General features: G+C 40.4%; 1 protein-coding gene across 1 annotated transcript; it reads right to left on the bottom strand.

Moving 5' to 3' along the window:
* Positions 1–20,089: 20,089 nt before the first annotated feature.
* Positions 20,090–21,037, bottom strand: LOC131905888 (putative vomeronasal receptor-like protein 4). The gene has a single exon (XM_059256691.1). It carries the CDS (start codon positions 21,020–21,022, stop codon positions 20,090–20,092), a length of 933 nt encoding a protein of 310 aa, XP_059112674.1. The 5' UTR covers positions 21,023–21,037.
* Positions 21,038–22,396: the final 1,359 nt, after the last annotated feature.

Genomic DNA, 22,396 nt, shown 5'->3' with positions numbered 1-22,396 from the left:
GTTGATGTTGCTGTTTGGGAAGGACTAAGGGGTGTGGCCTTGATGAAGGAAATATGTCAGTGAAGGCAGGCTTTGAGAATTTAAAGACTTAAGCTATTTCCAGTTCTCTCTGCTTCATGCTTGTGTTTCCAGAGGTAAACTCTCAGCTTTCTGCTCCTAAAACCATGCCTTCCACTTGCTGCCATGCTTTCCTGTCATGATGGACTCTGGACCCTGTGAAACCATACACCCAAATAAACTCTTCCTTTGATTAAAAGAAATAGGAGGAAAAGAAAATAAGGAAAATGTTACATCCTCCAAGAACACTTGGGTAAAGTAATCTTTCCTAAGGATGGCACAGACGTGAGGTGATGTAACAGTATTATCAGCAGATACCAGGCTGGAGGCTGGTGATGTTAGTAGAGTACATGCCTATAAAGTATTGTATATGTGGAACACCATGAAAATATCAAACCTTCAAATTATAGCCACAAGAGAGACAAGAATCCCAAGTCAATGGCAATGATAGGACCTTCAATAAGATCATAAAAGAAGATTGCTCCAAACTATGAAAAGACACCCTGACAAAAATACAAGAAAAGTGCAGAACACATAAAAGACAAGACAAGAAAAGAAAATTTCAGAGGAGACCCACACACAGGCCCAGGGTGGATTGCCCCAGGGTCTGAGCAGGAACCATGGTTCTCCTCAGCACCATGATGGACTGAGTGGGACAAGGGGACCCACATGCATGCCCACGCGGTTTGCCACTGGCTCCAAAGAGAAAACACAGACCCACCAGGTGTCTTGTGGTGCCTGGCAGATGGGCACTATTATGATGAGTAAACATATGGTGTGGTAAGGGAGAGAGAGAGAGGGAGAGGTGGGGGGAATGGTTGATGTCCTGTGGACAGAGGCATATCTGAGGAAGTGAAAGTGGTGAGGAGCAGGCTGACCTGGGTGGCTTGATTGCCTTCCAGGGTCATGGTGATGTCTATGCCTGTACTGCTTCTGGGGCCCATGTCTGAGTTCATGGCTCTGATGCAGCCACAGTTTGTAATGATGTCCTTGGCTGATGATACCACCAAGGCCAAGAGAATAGGGCTGTACAGAGTTTCCCCCTCACTGGCTGCAACCTAGGGACAACTAGTCCTGCTCCTCACCTGCTGAAGCACTCGGGGGAGGGTCCTAAACCTTTGGCAGCACAATAGAGCTGGTCTTGTTTGCAGCGGCATGGGCAAGCAGGCCCTGGGGGTATGAGAATGAGAGAGCACGTCATGTCCTCCATGTATTGAGGGATAGATTCCTCCCCTTGTCCCTAGCCAATTGTACCAGGTGAGGGACCTGACCCAACCCCTCACCAAATGTAGCACTCAGGAAAATGAGCCCTGCAACTACCCAGGCCCAGAACCAGGGCTATGAGTTGACCCACCCCAATAATCACCCCATCTATGATCTGTTGAAGCATGGGAAAGGGCTGGATCCCAGAGCTGCAGGATCTTCACAACAAGGGCAACAACACGATCTCCAAGATGAGTCCCATGAGGGCCCAGCATCAAATAGTGTACCAAAAACCAGAGGCCGCCGGGCAGTGGTGGTACACGCCTTTAATCCCAGCACTCGGGAGGAAGAGCCAGGCAGATCTCTGTGAGTTCGAGGCCAGCCTGGGCTACCAAGTGAGTTCCAGGAAAGGCACAAAGCTACACAGAGAAACCCTGTCTCAAAAAAACAAACAAACAAACAAACAAAAAAAACCAGATCAATGATGATTTGCAATGAACACTTGCAGGCAAGAATATATGGATAAAAGGATTTACTGTGTCACTTACGTTATCACACTACAGCTTCCACGATGAGGTTGGGGTTTTTTTTCCTCTTAAATTTTATTTTATGTGCACTGTCTGCTAACACTCCTTAAAGCCCACCTAGTAACCCCAGACTGCACTCCCTCCCCTAGGTATCACACCAGGCCCCACAGCCCCAGTAGCTATACCAGAGGTCACAGAGGTACTAAGGACCCCAGGGAAGACACCACCCACTACCCACTAAACCCCTTTATGCTTCTCCAACAATCCCAGACTGCACCCCTCACCCCCCACACCTGGCTCCATATTCCTGGTCTACGACTTCGGAAGAAGAGTTTGGTTTTACCAGAGGCCAGGCCAGATCTAAGGACCCCTGGTCTACAACTGCAGAAGACTTCAGCTTTACTGGAGCACAGGCTAGATCTAGAGACTCCAGCACTGGCAGCTGTACTAGAGGCCAGGCTAGTCCTATGAACCCCAGAGACCAGACCAGATCTAGGGACACCAGTCTGCACCCCCTCCCCTGGGCTCCATATCATGGTCTACAACTTTGGAAGAAGATTCAGCTTTACCAGAGATCAGGACAGACCTAGGGACCCTTAGGCCCCAAAACCCCAGAGGAGAAATCCTACTGGACCTAAAGACAGGCTAGTCACCAGAATCCTTGTCCATTTAGGCCAGAAGACCAGAAAAGAGAGAGAACACAAAGAACAAAAAAAACCATTGAACTAACAAAGACAAATGTAGGAATCAACACCTAGACCTATAATCATCCCAATGCCTAAACTCCAGTGTAAGAACACAATCAATAACAGAAAAGGCTATATGGCATCAACAGAGACCAGCTATCCTACAACAGCAAGACCTGAACAAACCAACAGAGCTGAAGCACAAGAAAACAACCTTAAAAATGACTTTATGGGGCTGGGAATTTAGCTCAGTGGTAGAGCGCTTGCCCAGCAGCAAGCACAAGGCCCTGGGTTCGATACTTTGATACTCAGCTCAAAAAAAAAATGACTTTATGAATATGGTAGACATACTTAAAGAGGATATAAACAAAACTCTCAAAGAAATTGAGAAAAAGACAAAAAATTGAAAGAAATCAATAAGTCCATGAAAGGAAGCCAAGAAAAAACAGACAGATGAAAGAAATTGTTCAAGATCTGAAAATGAAAATAGAAGCAATAAAGAAAACACAAACAGAGGGAATTCTGGAAATGGAATATCTGGGTAAGGGAACAGGAACTACAGATACAAGCATCACCAACAGAATACAAGAGATGGAAGACAGAATTTCAGACACTGAAGACACTATAGAGGAAATAAATTCATCAGTCAAAGAAAATGTTAAATCTAAAAAATTCTTGAGAAAAAAACATCCACGAAATCTGGGATATGATGAAAGAACAAACGTAATAATAGAAATAGAAAACAGAAAAGAAATACAGGCTAAAAACCCTGAGAATATATTTAACAAAATTATGGAAAATTTTCCCAACTTAAATAAAGACATGCCTATAAAGGTACAAGAAGCGGCGCAAAGCTACACAGAGAGACCCTGTCTCGAAAAACCAAAGAAAAAAAAAAAAAAAAAAAAAGGTACAAGAAGCTTACAAAACACCAAATAGATTGGATCAGAAAAAAAAATTCACTTACCTCATAATAATCAAAACACTGAACATACAGAACAAAGGAAGAATATTAAAAGTGACCAGGGAAAAGGCAAAGTAACATTTAAAGGCAGACCCATTAGAATCACACCCGACTTCTTAACAGAGACCCTAAAATCCAAAGGGTCTGGATTGATGTCTTGCAGACTCTAAGAGACCAGGGAAGCCAGCCAGATTACTATACCCAGCAGAACTATTAATCACCATAGATGGAGAAAACAAGATATTTCACGACAAAGTCAAATTTAAACAATATCTATCCACAAACTCAGCCCTACAGACAGTATTAGGGGAAAAACTCCAACCTGAGGAAGTTAACAACACCCACAAAAACAAAGATAATAGATAATCTCAAATAAGCAAAACCCAAAGAAGGGAAACAAACAAACACAAATACACACACACACACACACACACACACACACACACACACTACCATCAATGACAACAAAATAACAGGAATTAACAATCACTGGTCATTAATATCCCTCAATATCAATGGATTCAATTTGCCAATTAAAAGGCACAGGCTAATGGATTGGATACAAAAACAAGATCCATTATTCTACAGCACACAAGAACACACCTCAACATCAAAGATAGACATTACCTCAGAGTAAAAGGTTGGAAAAAGGTTTTCCAATCAAATGGACCTAATAAGCAAGATGGTGTAGCTATCCTAATGTCTAATAAAATAGATGTACAACAAAATTAATTAAAAGAGATGGAGAAGGATCTTGCCCCGGACTTCCCTTCTGAAGCACAGATGAGTCCCCTAGTTTGCCCCAGACCCCATCCCTGGGCACCAGCCACTCCGGGGAAGACCTGCCCAACTTGGCCCCAGGTTCTGGCCACCGGGCAGGTTCTCTTCTAGCCCCACTGGGAAGGATCCCCTTCTCCAAGACCCCTGGCAGACCCTGCAGTCTCCATGCCCTGCCCCCACGCCCATCCGCCCGAGCCCCAAGCCTCTTCCTGAGACTTAGAGGCAGGCCCCCAGCTCCCATCCTGCCCCGGACTTCCAATTTGGACAAGAGAGCTCCCATCTGGACAAGAGAGAGAGACTTCCTGAATCTGTCAGTTCTGTCTGAACCAAGTGTGCAGATAAGGCCAAGAACGAACCACAAGGAGATGGGCAGACGTCAAGGTAGAAACACATACAACAAAATGAATAGTAATACAGCATCACCAGGCCCTAGCCCTCCTCCAACACCTAGACCTGAACATCAGAAATTGGAAGAAGCAGAAGCAAATAGCCTTATGAATGACATCATGAAGAAGCTAGAGGCTTGTGCAGAGGAAAAGACAAAAAAATGTGAAGAACGCTGTAAACAACTAGAGGAAAGGGCAAACAAATTAGAAGAAATCAATAAAGTCCTGGAAGAAAACAATAAAGTACTGAAAGAAAATCAAGAAAAAACAATGAAACAAATGAAGGAAACAGTCCAAGACCTGAAAAGGGAAATAGAAAAAATGAAGAAGACACAAACAGAGAGAATGTTGGAAATAGAAAATCTGAGAAAACAACAGAATGCAAGAGATGGAAGAGAGGATCTCTAGCATTGAAGATACAGTAGAAGAAATAGATTCATCAGTCAAAGAAAACACTAAAGCCAACAAAGTCATGAACCAAAATGTCCAAGAAATTTGGGATGCCATTAAAAGACCAAACCTACAAATAATAGGGGTAGAAGAAGGAGAAGAATACCAACTCAAGGGCACAGAAAATATATTCAACAAGATCATAGAAGAAAACTTTCCTAACTTAAAGAAGGAAATGCCTATGAAGATACAAGAAGCCTAAAGAACACCTAACAGACTAGACCCCCAAAAAAAGTCCCCTCGCCACATAATAATTAAACAACTAAACGTACAGAATAAAAAAGAATATTAAGAGCAGCAAAGGAAAAAGGCCAAGTGACAAATAAAGGCAAACCTATCAGAATAACACCCGATTTCTCAATGGAGACTTTGAAAGCCAGAAGGACCTGGACAGATGTAATGCAGACACTAAGAGACCATGGATGTCAGCCTAGACTAATATACCCAGCAAAACTTTCAATCATCATAGATGGAGTGAACAAGACATTCCATGACAAAGCCAGATTTAAACAATATTTATCCACAAACACAGCCCTACAGAAAGCACTAGAAGGAAAATTCCAACCTAAGGAAGTCAGATACACCCTCGAAAACACAGGCAATAGATAAAACCACAGCAGTAAACCCCAAAGAAGAGAAGCACACACACATCACCACCAAAAAATAACAGGAATGAACAATCACTGGTCCTTAATATCCCTCAATATCAATGGACTTAATTCACCTATAAAAAGACATAGGCTTACAGAATGGATACAAAAGCAGGACCCATCTTTCTGCTGCATACAAGAAACACATCTCAAATTCAAAGATAGACACTACCTAAAAATAAAAGGCTGGGAAAAGACTTTCCAATCAAACGGACTTAAGAAACAAGCGGATGTAGCCATCCTGATATCCAGCAAAATAGATTTCAAACTAAAGTCAATCAAAAGAGATCAAGAGGGCATTACATACTCATCACAGGAAAGATCCACCAAGATGAAGTCTCAATTCTGAACATTTATGCCCCAAACACAAGGGCACCCACATATGTAAAAGAAACATTACTAAAGCTTAAATCACATATAAAACCCCACACATTAATAGTGGGAGACCTCAACACCCCACTTTTACCACTGGACAGATCTCCCAAATTGAAACTTAACAGAGAAATAAAGGACTTAATTGATGTCATGACTCAAATGGACTTAATCGATATCTACAGAACATTCCATCCTAACAAAAAAGAATATACCTTCTTCTCAGCACCCCATGGAACCTTCTCTAAAATCGACCACATACTTGGCCACAAAACAAATCTAAACAGATACAAAACAATTGGATTAACTTCCTGTGTTCTATCAGACCACCATGGTCTAAAGTTGGATTTGAACAACAACAAAAACTACAGAAAATCTACAATCTCATGGAAACTGAATAATACCCAACTGAATCACCAATGGGTTAAGGAAGAAATTAAAGACTTCCTAGAGATCAACGAAAATGAAGACACCACATATCCAAACCTATGGGACACTATGAAAGCAGTACTAAGAGGGAAATTCATAGCACTAAACGCCCACATAAATAAGCTGGAGAAATCTCACACTAGTGACTTAACAGCACACCTGAAAGTTCTAGAACAGGAAGAAGCAAAGTCTCCCAGGAAAAATAGATGCCAGGAAATTATCAAAGTGAGAGCTGAAATCAATAAAATAGAAACAAAGAGAACAATACAAAAAATTAATGAAACAAAGAGTTGGTTCTTTGAGAAAATCAACAAGATAGACAAGCCCTTATCCAAACTAACCAAAAGACAGAGAGAGAGCATCCAAATCAACAAAATCAGAAATGAAAAGGGGGACATAACAACAGACATTGAGGAAATCCAGAGAATCATCAGGTCATACTTCAAAAACCTCTATTCCACAAAACTGGAAAACCTAAAAGAAATGGATAATTTTCTGGATAGGTACCACATACCTAAATTAAATCAAGACCAGATAAACTATTTAAATAGTCCAATAACCCCTAACGAAATAGAAACAGTCATTAAAAGTCTCCCAACCAAAAAAAGCCCAGGACCAGATGGTTTTAGTGCAGAATTCTACCAGATCTTCAAAGAAGAGTTAATACCAATACTCTCTAAATTGTTCCATACAATAGAAACAGAAGGAACATTACCAAGCTCCTTCTATGAGGCTACAATTACCCTGATTCCCAAACCAAACAAGGATACAACAAAGAAAGAGAACTACAGACCGATCTCCCTCATGAACATTGATGCAAAAATACTCAATAAAATACTGGCAAACAGACTCCAAGAACACATCAAAACAATTATCCACCATGATCAAGTAGGATTCATTCCAGGGATGCAAGGATGGTTCAACATACGAAAGTCTGTCAATGTGATACACCATATAAACAAACTCAAAGAAAAAAACCACATGATCATCTCACTAGATGCTGAAAAGGCATTTGACAAAATCCAACACCCCTTCATGATAAAGGTCTTGGAGCGATCAGGAATACAGGGAACATACCTAAACATAATAAAGGCAATTTACAGCAAGCCAACAGCCAACATCAAATTAAATGGAGAGAAACTCAAAGCAATTCCACTAAAATCAGGAACGAGGCAAGGCTGTCCGCTCTCCCCATACTTATTCAATATAGTACTTGAAGTTCTAGCCAGAGCAATAAGACAACATAAGGAGATTAAGGGGATACAAATTGGAAAGGAAGAAGTCAAGCTTTCCCTATTTGCAGATGACATGATAGTATACTTGAGCAACCCCAAAGATTCCACCAAGGAACTGATACAGCTTATAAACACCTTCAGCAACATAGCAGGATACAAGATCAACTCAAAAAAATCAGTAGCCCTCCTATATACAATGGACAAAAAAGCGGAGAAGGAAGTCAGAGATACATCACCCTTTACTATAGCCACAAATGACATAAAATACCTTGGGGTAATACTAACCAAGCAAGTGAAGGACCTATATGACAAGAACTTTAAGTCCCTGAAAAAAGAAATTGAAGAAGATGTCAGAAAATGGAAAGATCTCCCATGCTCATGGATAGGCAGAACTAACATAGTAAAAATGGCAATCTTACCAAAAGCAATCTACAGATTCAATGCAATCCCCATCAAAATACCAACACAATTCTTCACAGACCTGGAAAGAATAATACTCAACTTCATATGGAAAAACAAAAAACCCAGGATAGCCAAAAGAATCCTGTACAATAAAACAACCTCTGGAGGCATCACGATCCCTGACTTCAAGCTGTACTATAGAGCTACAGTAATAAAAACAGCTTGGTACTGGCATAAAAACCGACATGTGGACCAATGGAATCAAATTGAAGACCCTGATATTAATCCGCACACCTATGAACAAATAATTTTTGACAAAGAAGCCAAAAGTGCACAATGGAAAAAAGAAAGCATCTTCAACAAATGGTGCTGGCAAAACTGGATATCAACATGTAGAAGGCTGCAAATAGATCCATATCTATCACCGTGCACAAAACTTAAGTCGAAGTGGATCAAGGACCTCAACATAAATCCAGCTACTCTGAACCTGCTAGAAGAGAAAGTAGGAAGTAGTCTTGAACACATTGGCATAGGAGACCACTTTCTAAATAGAACACCAGTAGCACAGACACTGAGAGAAACAATCAATCAATGGGACCTCTTGAAACTGAGAAGCTTTTGTAGGGCAAAGGATACGGTCAACAAAGCAAAGCGACAGCCTACAGAATGGGAAAAGATCTTCACCAATCCCACATCTGACAGAGGACTGATATCCAGAATATATAAGGAACTCAAGAAATTAGACATCAAAATGCCCAACAGTCCAATTAAGAAATGGGCTATAGAACTAAACAGAGAATTCTCAACAGAGGAAACTCAAATGGCTGAAAGACATTTAAGGAATTGCTCAACATCCCTAATCATCAGGGAAATGCAAATCAAAACAACTCTGAGATACCACCTTACGCCTGTCAGAATGGCTAAGATCAAAAACACTGAAGACACCTTATGCTGGAGAGGATGTGGAGCTAGGGGAACTCTCCTCCACTGCTGGTGGGAATGCAAGCTTGTACAACCACTTTGGAAATCAATATGGCGATTTCTTAGAAAATTGGGAATCCATCTCCCCCAAGATCCAGCTATACCACTCTTGGGCATATACCCAAGGAATGCTCAACCACACCACAAGAGCACTTGTTCAGCTATGTTCATATCAGCGTTGTTTGTAATAGCCAGAACATGGAAACAACCTAGATGCCCTTCAACTGAAGAATGGATAAACAAAATGTGGTACATATACACAATGGAATACTACTCAGCAGAGAAAAACAATGACATCATGAGGTTTGCAGACAAATGGATGGATCTAGAAAAAATCATCCTGAGTGAGGTATCCCAGACTCAGAAAGACAAACATGGTATGTACTCACTCATAACAGGATACTAGATGTGGAACAAGGATGACTGGACTGCTACTCACATCACCAGGCAGGCTACCTGGAAAACAGGACCCCAAGAAAGACACAGGGATCGCCCAACGACAGAGAAATGGAATGAGATCTACATGAACAGCCTGGACAGGAGTGGGGGTAGTGAAGGGCGAGGGTCGAGGGAAAGAGAGCTTGGGTGAGTGGGAGATCCCAGCTGGATCAAAAACAGAGAGGGAGAACAAGGAATAGGAGACCATGGTAAATGAAGACCACATGAGAATAGGAAGAAACAAAGTGCTAGAGAGGCCCACAGAAATCCACAAAGATACCCCCACAACAGACTGCTGGCAATGGTCGAGAGACAATCCGAACTGACCTACTCTGGTGATGGGATGGCCAAACACCCTAATTGTCGTGCTAGAAACCTCATCCAACTACTGATGGATCTGGAGGCAGAGATCCATGACTAGGCCCCAGGTGGATCTCTGGGAGTCCAATTAGCGAGAATGAGGAGGGTTTATATGAGAGAGAATTGTTGAGACCAAGGTCGGATAAAGCACAGAGACAAATAGCCAAACAAACGGAAACACATGAAATATGAACCAATGGCTGAGGGGTCACCAACTGGATCAGGCCCTCTGAGTGGGTGAGACAGTTGATTGGCCTGATCTGTTTGGGAGGCATCCAGGCAGTGGGACCGGGTCCTGTGCTCATTGCATGAGTTGGCTGTTTGAAACCTGGGGCCTATGCAGGGTCCCTTGGCTCAGCATGGGAGGAGGGGACTGGACCTACCTGGACTGAGTCCACCAGGTTGATCTCAGTCTGTGGGGAAGGCTTTGCCCTGGAGGAGATTGGAATGGGGGGCGGGCTGGGGGGAAGGTGAGGGGGGCGGGAGGGGGAAGAACAAGGGAATCTGTGGCTGATATGTAGAACTGAATTGTATTGCAAAATAAAAATTTAAAAAAAAAAAAAAAAAAAAAAGGTTGGAAAAAGGTTTTCCAATCAAATGGACCTAATAAGCAAGATGGTGTAGCTATCCTAATGTCTAATAAAATAGATGTACAACAAAATTAATTAAAAGAGATGGAGAAGGATCTTGCCCCGGACTTCCCTTCTGAAGCACAGATGAGTCCCCTAGTTTGCCCCAGACCCCATCCCTGGGCACCAGCCACTCCGGGGAAGACCTGCCCAACTTGGCCCCAGGTTCTGGCCACCGGGCAGGTTCTCTTCTAGCCCCACTGGGAAGGATCCCCTTCTCCAAGACCCCTGGCAGACCCTGCAGTCTCCATGCCCTGCCCCCACGCCCATCCGCCCGAGCCCCAAGCCTCTTCCTGAGACTTAGAGGCAGGCCCCCAGCTCCCATCCTGCCCCGGACTTCCAATTTGGACAAGAGAGCTCCCATCTGGACAAGAGAGAGAGACTTCCTGAATCTGTCAGTTCTGTCTGAACCAAGTGTGCAGATAAGGCCAAGAACGAACCACAAGGAGATGGGCAGACGTCAAGGTAGAAACACATACAACAAAATGAATAGTAATACAGCATCACCAGGCCCTAGCCCTCCTCCAACACCTAGACCTGAACATCAGAAATTGGAAGAAGCAGAAGCAAATAGCCTTATGAATGACATCATGAAGAAGCTAGAGGCTTGTGCAGAGGAAAAGACAAAAAAATGTGAAGAACGCTGTAAACAACTAGAGGAAAGGGCAAACAAATTAGAAGAAATCAATAAAGTCCTGGAAGAAAACAATAAAGTACTGAAAGAAAATCAAGAAAAAACAATGAAACAAATGAAGGAAACAGTCCAAGACCTGAAAAGGGAAATAGAAAAAATGAAGAAGACACAAACAGAGAGAATGTTGGAAATAGAAAATCTGAGAAAACAACAGAATGCAAGAGATGGAAGAGAGGATCTCTAGCGTTGAAGATACAGTAGAAGAAATAGATTCATCAGTCAAAGAAAACACTAAAGCCAACAAAGTCATGAACCAAAATGTCCAAGAAATTTGGGATGCCATTAAAAGACCAAACCTACAAATAATAGGGGTAGAAGAAGGAGAAGAATACCAACTCAAGGGCACAGAAAATATATTCAACAAGATCATAGAAGAAAACTTTCCTAACTTAAAGAAGGAAATGCCTATGAAGATACAAGAAGCCTAAAGAACACCTAACAGACTAGACCCCCAAAAAAAGTCCCCTCGCCACATAATAATTAAACAACTAAACGTACAGAATAAAAAAGAATATTAAGAGCAGCAAAGGAAAAAGGCCAAGTGACAAATAAAGGCAAACCTATCAGAATAACACCCGATTTCTCAATGGAGACTTTGAAAGCCAGAAGGACCTGGACAGATGTAATGCAGACACTAAGAGACCATGGATGTCAGCCTAGACTAATATACCCAGCAAAACTTTCAATCATCATAGATGGAGTGAACAAGACATTCCATGACAAAGCCAGATTTAAACAATATTTATCCACAAACACAGCCCTACAGAAAGCACTAGAAGGAAAATTCCAACCTAAGGAAGTCAGATACACCCTCGAAAACACAGGCAATAGATAAAACCACAGCAGTAAACCCCAAAGAAGAGAAGCACACACACATCACCACCAAAAAATAACAGGAATGAACAATCACTGGTCCTTAATATCCCTCAATATCAATGGACTTAATTCACCTATAAAAAGACATAGGCTTACAGAATGGATACAAAAGCAGGACCCATCTTTCTGCTGCATACAAGAAACACATCTCAAATTCAAAGATAGACACTACCTAAAAATAAAAGGCTGGGAAAAGACTTTCCAATCAAACGGACTTAAGAAACAAGCGGATGTAGCCATCCTGATATCCAGCAAAATAGATTTCAAACTAAAGTCAATCAAAAGAGATCAAGAGGGCATTACATACTCATCACAGGAAAGATCCACCAAGATGAAGTCTCAATTCTGAACATTTATGCCCCAAACACAAGGGCACCCACATATGTAAAAGAAACATTACTAAAGCTTAAATCACATATAAAACCCCACACATTAATAGTGGGAGACCTCAACACCCCACTTTTACCACTGGACAGATCTCCCAAATTGAAACTTAACAGAGAAATAAAGGACTTAATTGATGTCATGACTCAAATGGACTTAATCGATATCTACAGAACATTCCATCCTAACAAAAAAGAATATACCTTCTTCTCAGCACCCCATGGAACCTTCTCTAAAATCGACCACATACTTGGCCACAAAACAAATCTAAACAGATACAAAACAATTGGATTAACTTCCTGTGTTCTATCAGACCACCATGGTCTAAAGTTGGATTTGAACAACAACAAAAACTACAGAAAATCTACAATCTCATGGAAACTGAATAATACCCAACTGAATCACCAATGGGTTAAGGAAGAAATTAAAGACTTCCTAGAGATCAACGAAAATGAAGACACCACATATCCAAACCTATGGGACACTATGAAAGCAGTACTAAGAGGGAAATTCATAGCACTAAATGCCCACATAAATAAGTTGGAGAAATCTCACACTAGTGACTTAACAGCACACCTGAAAGCTCTAGAACAAGAAGAAGCAAAGTCTCCCAGGAAAAATAGATGCCAGGAAATTATCAAAGTGAGAGCTGAAATCAATAAAATAGAAACAAAGAGAACAATACAAAAAATTAATGAAACAAAGAGTTGGTTCTTTGAGAAAATCAACAAGATAAACAAGCCCTTATCCAAACTAACCAAAAGACAGAGAGAGAGCATCCAAATCAACAAAATCAGAAATGAAAAGGGGGACATAACAACAGACATTGAGGAAATCCAGAGAATCATCAGGTCATACTTCAAAAACCTCTATTCCACAAAACTGGAAAACCTAAAAGAAATGGATAATTTTCTGGATAGGTACCACATACCTAAATTAAACCAAGACCAGATAAACTATTTAAATAGTCCAATAACCCCTAACGAAATAGAAACAGTCATTAAAAGTCTCCCAACCAAAAAAAGCCCAGGACCAGATGGTTTCAGTGCAGAATTCTACCAGATCTTCAAAGAAGAGTTAATACTAATACTCTCTAAATTGTTCCACACAATAGAAACAGAAGGAACATTACCAAACTCCTATGAGGCTACAATTACCCTGATTCCTAAACCAAACAAGGATACAACAAAGAAAGAGAACTACAGACCGATCTCCCTCATGAACATTGATGCAAAAATACTCAATAAAATACTGGCAAACAGACTCCAAGAACACATCAAAACAATTATCCACCATGATCAAGTAGGATTCATTCCAGGGATGCAAGGATGGTTCAACATACGAAAGTCCATCAATGTAATACACCATATAAACAAACTCAAAGAAAAAAACCACATGATCATCTCACTAGATGCTGAAAAGGCATATGACAAAATCCAACACCCCTTCATGATAAAGGTCTTGGAGCGATCAGGAATACAGGGAACATACCTAAACATAATAAAGGCAATTTACAGCAAGCCAACAGCCAACATCAAATTAAATGGAGAGAAACTCAAAGCAATTCCACTAAAATCAGGAATGAGGCAAGGCTGTCCGCTCTCCCCATACTTATTCAATATAGTACTTGAAGTTCTAGCCAGAGCAATAAGACAACATAAGGAGATTAAGGGGATACAAATTGGAAAGGAAGAAGTCAAGCTTTCCCTATTTGCAGATGACATGATAGTATACTTGAGCAACCCCAAAGATTCCACCAAGGAACTGATACAGCTTATAAACACCTTCAGCAACATAGCAGGATACAAGATCAACTCAAAAAAATCAGTAGCCCTCCTATATACAATAGACAAAAAAGCGGAGAAGGAAATCAGAGATACATCACCCTTTACTATAGCCACAAATGACATAAAATACCTTGGGGTAATACTAACCAAGCAATTGAAGGACCTATATGACAAGAACTTTAAGTCCCTGAAAAAAGAAATTGAAGAAGATGTCAGAAAATGGAAAGATCTCCCATGCTCATGGACAGGCAGGACTAACATAGTAAAAATGGCAATCTTACCAAAAGCAATCTACAGATTCAATGCAATCCCCATCAAAATACCAAAACAATTCTTCACAGACCTGGAAAGAATAATACTCAACTTCATCTAAAAAAACAAAAAACCCAGGATAGCCAAAAGAATCCTGTACAATAACACAACCTCTGGAGGCATCACGATCCCTGACTTCAAGCTCTACTATAGAGCTACAGTAATAAAAACAGCTTAGCACTGGCATAAAAACCGACATGTGGACCAATGGAATCGAATTGAAGACCCTGACATTAATCCGCACACCTATGAACATATAATTTTTGACAAAGAAGCCAAAAGTGCACAATGGAAAAAAGAAAGCATCTTCAACAAATGGTGCTGGCAAAACTGGATATCAACATGTAGAAGGCTGCAAATAGATCCATATCTATCACCGTGCACAAAACTTAAGTCCAAGTGGATCAAGGACCTCAACATAAATCCAGCTACTCTGAACCTGCTAGAAGAGAAAGTAGGAAGTAGTCTTGAACGCATTGGCATAGGAGACCACTTCCTAAATAGAACACCAGTAGCACAGACACTGAGAGAAACAATCAATCAATGGGACCTCTTGAAACTGAGAAGCTTTTGTAGAGCAAAGGATATGGTCAACAAGGCAAAGCAACAGCCTACAGAATGGGAAAAGATCTTCACCAACCCCACATCTGACAGAGGACTGATATCCAGAATATATAAGGAACTCAAGAAATTAGACATCAAAATGCCCAGCAGTCCAATTAAGAAATGGGCTATAGAACTAAACAGAGAATTCTCAACAGAGGAAACTCAAATGGCTGAAAGACATTTAAGGAATTGCTCAACATCCCTAATCATCAGGGAAATGCAAATCAAAACAACTCTGAGATACCACCTTACACCTGTCAGAATGGCTAAGATCATAAACACTGAAGACACCTTATGCTGGAGAGGATATGGAGCAAGGGGAACTCTCCTCCACTGCTGGTGGGAATGCAAGCTTGTACAACCACTTTGGAAATCAATATGGCGATTTCTTAGAAAATTGGGAATCCATCTCCCCCAAGATCCAGCTATACCACTCTTGGGCATATACCCAAGGAATGCTCAACCACACCACAAGAGCACTTGTTCAGCTATGTTCATATCAGCATTGTTTGTAATAGCCAGAACATGGAAACAACCTAGATGCCCTTCAACTGAAGAATGGATAAACAAAATGTGGTACATATACACAATGGAATACTACTCAGCAGAGAAAAACAATGACATCATGAGGTTTGCAGACAAATGGATGGATCTAGAAAAAAATCATCCTGAGTGAGGTAACCCAGACTCAGAAAGACAAACATGGTATATACTCACTCATAGGAGGATACTAGATGTGGAACAAGGATGACTGGACTGCTACTCACATCACCAGGCAGGCTACCTGGAAAACAGGACCCCAAGAAAGACACAGGGATCGCCCAATGACAGAGAAATGGAATGAGATCTACATGAACAGCCTGGACATGAGTGGGAGTAGTGAAGGGCAAGGGTCGAGGGAAAGAGAGCTTGGGGGAGCAGGAGATCCCAGCTGGATCAACAACAGAGAGGGAGAACAAGGAATAGGAGACTATGGTAAATGGAGAGCACATGAGAATAGGAAGAAGCAAAGTGCTAGAGAGGCCCACAGAAATCTCCAAAGATACCCTCACAACAGACTGCTGGCAATGGTCGAGAGACAGCCCAAACTGACCTACTCTGATGATGGGATGGCCAAACACCCTAATTGTCGTGCTAGAAACCCCATCCAATTACTGAGGTATCTGGATGCAGAGATCCATGACTAGGCTCCGGGTGGATCTCTGGGAGTCCAATTAGCGAGAATGAGGAGGGTTTATATGAGTGAGAATTGTTGAGTCCAAGGTTGGATAAAGCACAGGGATAAATAGCCAAATGAAGGGAAACACATGAAATATGAACCAATGGCTGAGGGGTCACCAACTGGATCAGGCCCTCTGAGTGGGTGAGACAGTTGATTGGCCTGATCTGTTTGGGAGGCATCCAGGCAGTGGCACCGGGTCCTGTGCTCATTGCATGAGTCAGCTGTTTGAAACCTGGGGCCTATGCAGGGTTGCTTGGCTCGGCCTGGGAGGAGGGGACTGGACCTACCTGGACTGAGTCTACCAGGTTGATCTCAGTCTGCGGGGAAGGCTTTGCCCTGGAGGAGATGGGAATGGGGGGCGGGCTGGGGGGGGGAAGGTGAGGGGGGCAGGAGGGGGGAGAACAAGGGAATCTGTGGCTGATATGTAGAACTGAATTGTATTGCAAAATAAAAATTTTAAAAAAAAGAGATGGAGAAGGACATTTCAGATTCATCTAAGGAAAAAATCTACCAAGATGATGTCTCAATTCTAAACATCTATACCCCAAATGTAAGAGCACACACATTTGTAAAAGAATCATTTCTAAAGCCTAAATCAAACATAGAACCCCATACAATAAGAGTGGGAGACTATAACACCCCACTCTCACCAATGGACAGGTCATCCAGACAGAAAGAAAACTGAAAACTAACAAATGTTATGACTCAAATAGACCTAAAAGATATCTACAGAACATTTCACCCAAATACAAAAGAATATACCTTCTTCTCAGCACTACATAAAACGTTCTCCAAAATTGACCATATACTCAGCCACAAAGCAAGTCTCAACAGATACTAAAAATTTGAAATAAACCTCCTGTATCTTATCAGACCACCATAGATTAAACATGGATTTCAGAAACAACAGAAAAGGATGCCCACAACTCATGGAAACTAAACAACTCTCTACTAAGTTACTACTGGATCAAGGAAGAAATAAAGAAAGAAGTTAAAGACTTCCTAGAATTCAATGGAAATGAATACACAACATACACAAACTTATGGGACACAATAAAAGAGGTATTAAGAGGAAAGTTCATAGCACTAAGTGTCTTCATGAAGAGTTTTGAGAGCACTCATACTAGTGACTTAATAGCGAACCTGAAATCTAGAACAAAAAGAAGCAGACACACCTAAGAGGAATAGAAGGCAGGAAATAATCAAATTGGGGCTAAAATCAATAAAATAGAAACAAAGAAAACAATATGAAGAATGAAGGAAATGAAGAGTAGGTTCTTTGAGAAAATCAACAAAGTAGATAAACCCTTATCCAAACTAAGTAAAATGGCAGAGAGAGAGAGAGAGAGACAAAATATCTAAATCAACAAAATCAGAAATGAAAACAGGGGCATAACAACAGACTTAAGAAATACAGAGAATCATTAGGTCATACTTCAAAATTGTGTACTCCACAAAATTGGAAAAATCTTAAAGCATTTGCCAAAGTTAAATCAGGATCATATAAACAATTTAAATAGACCTATAACTCCTAAGAAAATAGAAGCAGTCATTAGAAGTCTCCCAATCCCCACCCTAAGAAGTGCAGAGCCACATGATTTTAACATAGAATTCCACCATAATTTCAAAAAAGAGCTAATACCAATACTCTTCAAATTATTCCACAAAGTAGAAACAGAAGGAACATTGTCAAATTCTTTCTATAAGGCCACAGTCACCTTGATACCCAAACCGCAAAAAGACTCAACAAAGAATTACAGACCAATTTCACTCATGAACATTGATGCAAAAATACTCAATAAAATACTTGCAAACCAAATCCAAGAACATATCAAAAAGATCATCCACAGCAGATGTAGAGATCCACAGCCAAGCACTGGGCCAAGCTCCAGGAGTCCAGTTGAAGAGAGGGATGAGGAATTATATGAGCAAGAGGGGTGGGGGGTAACATCATGATGGGGAAACCCATGGAGACTGCTGACCAGAGCTCCTGGGAGCTCACAGACTCTAGAACAACAATTAGGGAGCCTGCAAGGGACCGACCTAGGCCCTCTGCATGTGGGTGACAGTTGTGTATCTTGGTCTCTTTGTAGGGTCCCTAGCAGTGGGAACGAGATCTGTCACTGGCATTTTGAAACCTATTCCCTATGGTGGGATGCCTCCCTCATCCTTGATGTAGGTGGGGGAGGAGCTTGGTCCTGCCTCAACTTGATATGCCATGCTTTGTTGACGCCCACGGGAGGCCTTACCCTTTCTGAATGGAGATATAGGAGGAGTGATGAGGAGGTGTAGAAGGGATGTTGGGGAAGGGGACAGGAGGGGAGGAGGGGGGGAAACTGGTTGGTATATAAAATAAATTAATTAATTAATTAATTAAAAAAATAAAAAAGATCATACAATGAATTTATCATGAGTATATGAGGTCTGGATTTATGTATCTTTGATTTAAATAGAAACAAATTTAAATTTTATGCATAGAAGTTAAAATAGAAATTTAAGTAGGAAGATATAAAAGAAATGTATGATTTTCTATATTCAGCCAACTCACAAATTAAACCAAGCAGTCAACAACCTAAACAGACCCATAACAAATGAGGAGACTGAAATAACAATGAAAAGCCTTCCAGACAAGAAAAATCCAGGTACTGATGGATTCACAGCAGAATCTCCCAGACATTCAAAGAAGACCTAGAACCAATCCTCTCGCACTATTTTTTTTTTTTAAAGAAAAGAAACATGAGGAGTGCTCTAAGACTATTTGTACAAAGCAAGGGTTACTTTAATACCAAAACCAAGCACTGGCACAACAGAAAAAGGGAAATTACAGGCTAATATCCATGTAAAAATAGACTCAAAATACTCAATAAAATACTTACAAATAGAATACAGACATACATCAAAAAGAGTATACACCATGAACAAACTGGTTTTTCTTCCTGAAATGTAGGGATGGTTCAACATACATAAGTCAATAAATATAAAAAAAATAAATGGACTTAAAGATAAAAATCACATGATCTTCTCAATAACATTTTGGAGGTCTTTGAGGCACTCCAGATTTTCCTTTCACAGCTTCATATAATGGCTTCTCTAGGCCTCCATGCAGTGACATCCCTCTCATGTGCCTGACCTCAGCAGCTTTCCTTAGTCACAGAGGGAGATTCCATAATCTCTTTCTTCTAACCTTCACTCTAAAGTCAGAACCACATGGCATAAATATCATTGTCAACAAGGAGCTTCCTTTGAGTAACCTCAGCGTCAAAGGAACATTTATGATATAAAATAAAAAGAGGAGAGTAAGAGAAATCCTGTGAAAATATCAACTTGGGTGTACAATGAATTTAAAGGACTCTATAGTACTTGGCAGAAGAAATCTCATGAGAATATACATGTGTAATACCACAAATTTTATTTAAATATATGAAGAATCCTGATTTGCTACTTTAACTATTAAACAGTTTAAGAAGAATCTGTATTTTGAAATAAAATAATTGGAGCTGAACAAGAACGACTCCTTACAGCCAACTGTATGTCCAGTTCAACATGGGGACAATGACCTCTTCTGACCTCTGTGGGGACCAGGAGTGCACACATGCACACAAGCTGGTACAACACTCAGTCATATAAATTAAAATAAATAAATTGTCTTTTAAAAAAAATTAACCTTTTTTAAAAATATGGTGGCACACTGACTGCATGTTTTTCAACATATTGATTATTCTGTTATCAGAACTGATTTGTACCAAAGGAGTAATTGTGGGATAGGCATTCACCACAAACTTCTGAACAGTCAAGATATCTGGGTCGTACTTCCGTAACAGGACTGAGGTGGATGAGATGATGAGATTTACCCAGTACATGACCACAAAGACAACCACCAGCAGCAAGATAGTTTGGATGGCCCTCTTCTCGGGGGATGCTCTCGGGTGGCTGATGCTGTGAAGATGCTTACATTGCCTCTGATGTCTGAACAAGATAATCACCATGTATGCACTTGTGGTCAACATAACTCCTACAAGAAAGACATCTTTGGAGACTGTCACTGTTAAAATCAGTGCCCTGATGATGTAGTTCATGGGGAAGAGTGAGCAATATTTGGTGACCTTCATTTGGTTGGTCTCACTCGTGTTGGTAAAAGCACCAACATAGAAGATCCGATTGCCAATGAATAACAAGTTGAAAGACCAAATACATAAGAAAGCATAAATCATGTATTTTTTTAGTTTATATTTAAATTTTGCCAGCAATGATGTGTTGGGACTGATAGTGACAGCCTGGAACACACTCAGGAGGCAGGTGATGCAGATGGAGAGGCCTCTCATCACTCTGTTTATGTAAAAAGTTGCCTTACATTTGAAGTCATTCTCAAGGTTCAGTGACTCAAATACGTCTGTAAGCCAAAGGTCCCCTCCAGTGAGGACCATCACTATGTGGATGAAGGTCAGTTGACAGGAGATCGGGTCTGTGGGCTTAGGTCTGTTACCTAGGATTATGGCAGTGTAGAAAAAAAGGAGAAACATATTGGCTAAGACTCCAAGTCCAGCTTGGAAATTAAGGACATTCTTTAATGAGGACATAAGTGGAAAGTACATTCATCTTAACATCATAGTGGAAGCATATTTCATATACCTAAAAAATAATAGAGTACGCATCAAACTTGTGATTCATTGGTCAATATGTCTATATAATCATTCTGTTTTACCTATTTATTTTTGATTAACTTGTCTCTTTAATATTTGATGTTCCAGACTGAATAACATATACTTGTATATACTTCTCCATGTATCTACCTGTATATATAGCATACTAGAGAAAATAAAGGAATTTACAGTCACATCCTAATCAGAACACATACTTTGTGTGGCTATATTGCACTTAGGTGTCATGCCTTAGAAATCCAATCCTATTGATTTACATTGCCTCATTTTATAGTTAACACCTAAAACAGCAGTGAATATTAATCACATTTTTACAACAAAATAAAACTTAAGTTGACCTGGAAAATATTCACCAAAAGAAATCCAAAAGAGTGAAGTGAGCCAAGTTCATATTGCATAAATTTAATATGCTCTATTTTGCAACTATCCATGTTTTTTTGATTCATACTTCTAGTGGAATCACAGTGATAACTTATAACAATCCCACTGTTTTAATCAGCAAAATGTCTATCTCAATTCATCTGTTTTTATGTTCCTTTTTGCATAAAATCTTGTATCCCCAGGATCCAGAATTAAAGACATCAATACAGTTAGAGGTCTTTACTGCACTTTCCACACCCTATTAACTGTATAATCATTAATTAAGGTAATAAATGGTCCTAAATGTCTTCCTGTTTAGTTCCTTTCCCATCACTTTTGTGAGCCTGCATTTCAGGTTTAAAGAACCAACTCCCAGCTATGAAGACAAACACTATTTTTCTTTCCTATTTGGAAGGAAAATGTAAATAGTTAAAACTATGATTACTTATGACTTTTCAGTCACCCATATTGCTATTTCCCCTACCAACCTATTTCTTCTGTATTTACCTCTCTCCTATCCACTAAGGAGCTCCACTTTCCCACTTCCCCGATACAACCACTTGTACCCTGGTCTCTATTGCTCTCCACTATCGCTATCCTGGCAATGGCCCCATTTTACTTTCCTCTTTTCTGTAATCACAACTGAAGATGTGGAGCTAGATGTATAGCCTCCAAGAGAGATCATGTGACGTTAAGACAAACACTATTTTCAACACACTGTGACAAACATGAACTTGCTGAAGATGACCATATAGTGATCCTGTTTTGTAATTTGTTTTAAAAGAGATTTCTTCCCATGCAGTGAAGATCAAGGACCTCAGTGTTATCATATGTCATCAGCACCCACACACTTTTTACAGTTTCACTCAACAGTCTTACCTTTGGTGCTTTTGTTAGTTATTTGGTGTGGTTACCAGTGTCGTTATTTTATCAAGTTAACTTAATTCA

The sequence above is a fragment of the Peromyscus eremicus genome, chromosome 3 (genome assembly GCF_949786415.1).
Source record: "Peromyscus eremicus chromosome 3, PerEre_H2_v1, whole genome shotgun sequence".
Lineage (NCBI taxonomy): Eukaryota > Metazoa > Chordata > Mammalia > Rodentia > Cricetidae > Peromyscus > Peromyscus eremicus.
This window is presented reverse-complemented; position numbering and strand designations above follow the sequence as displayed.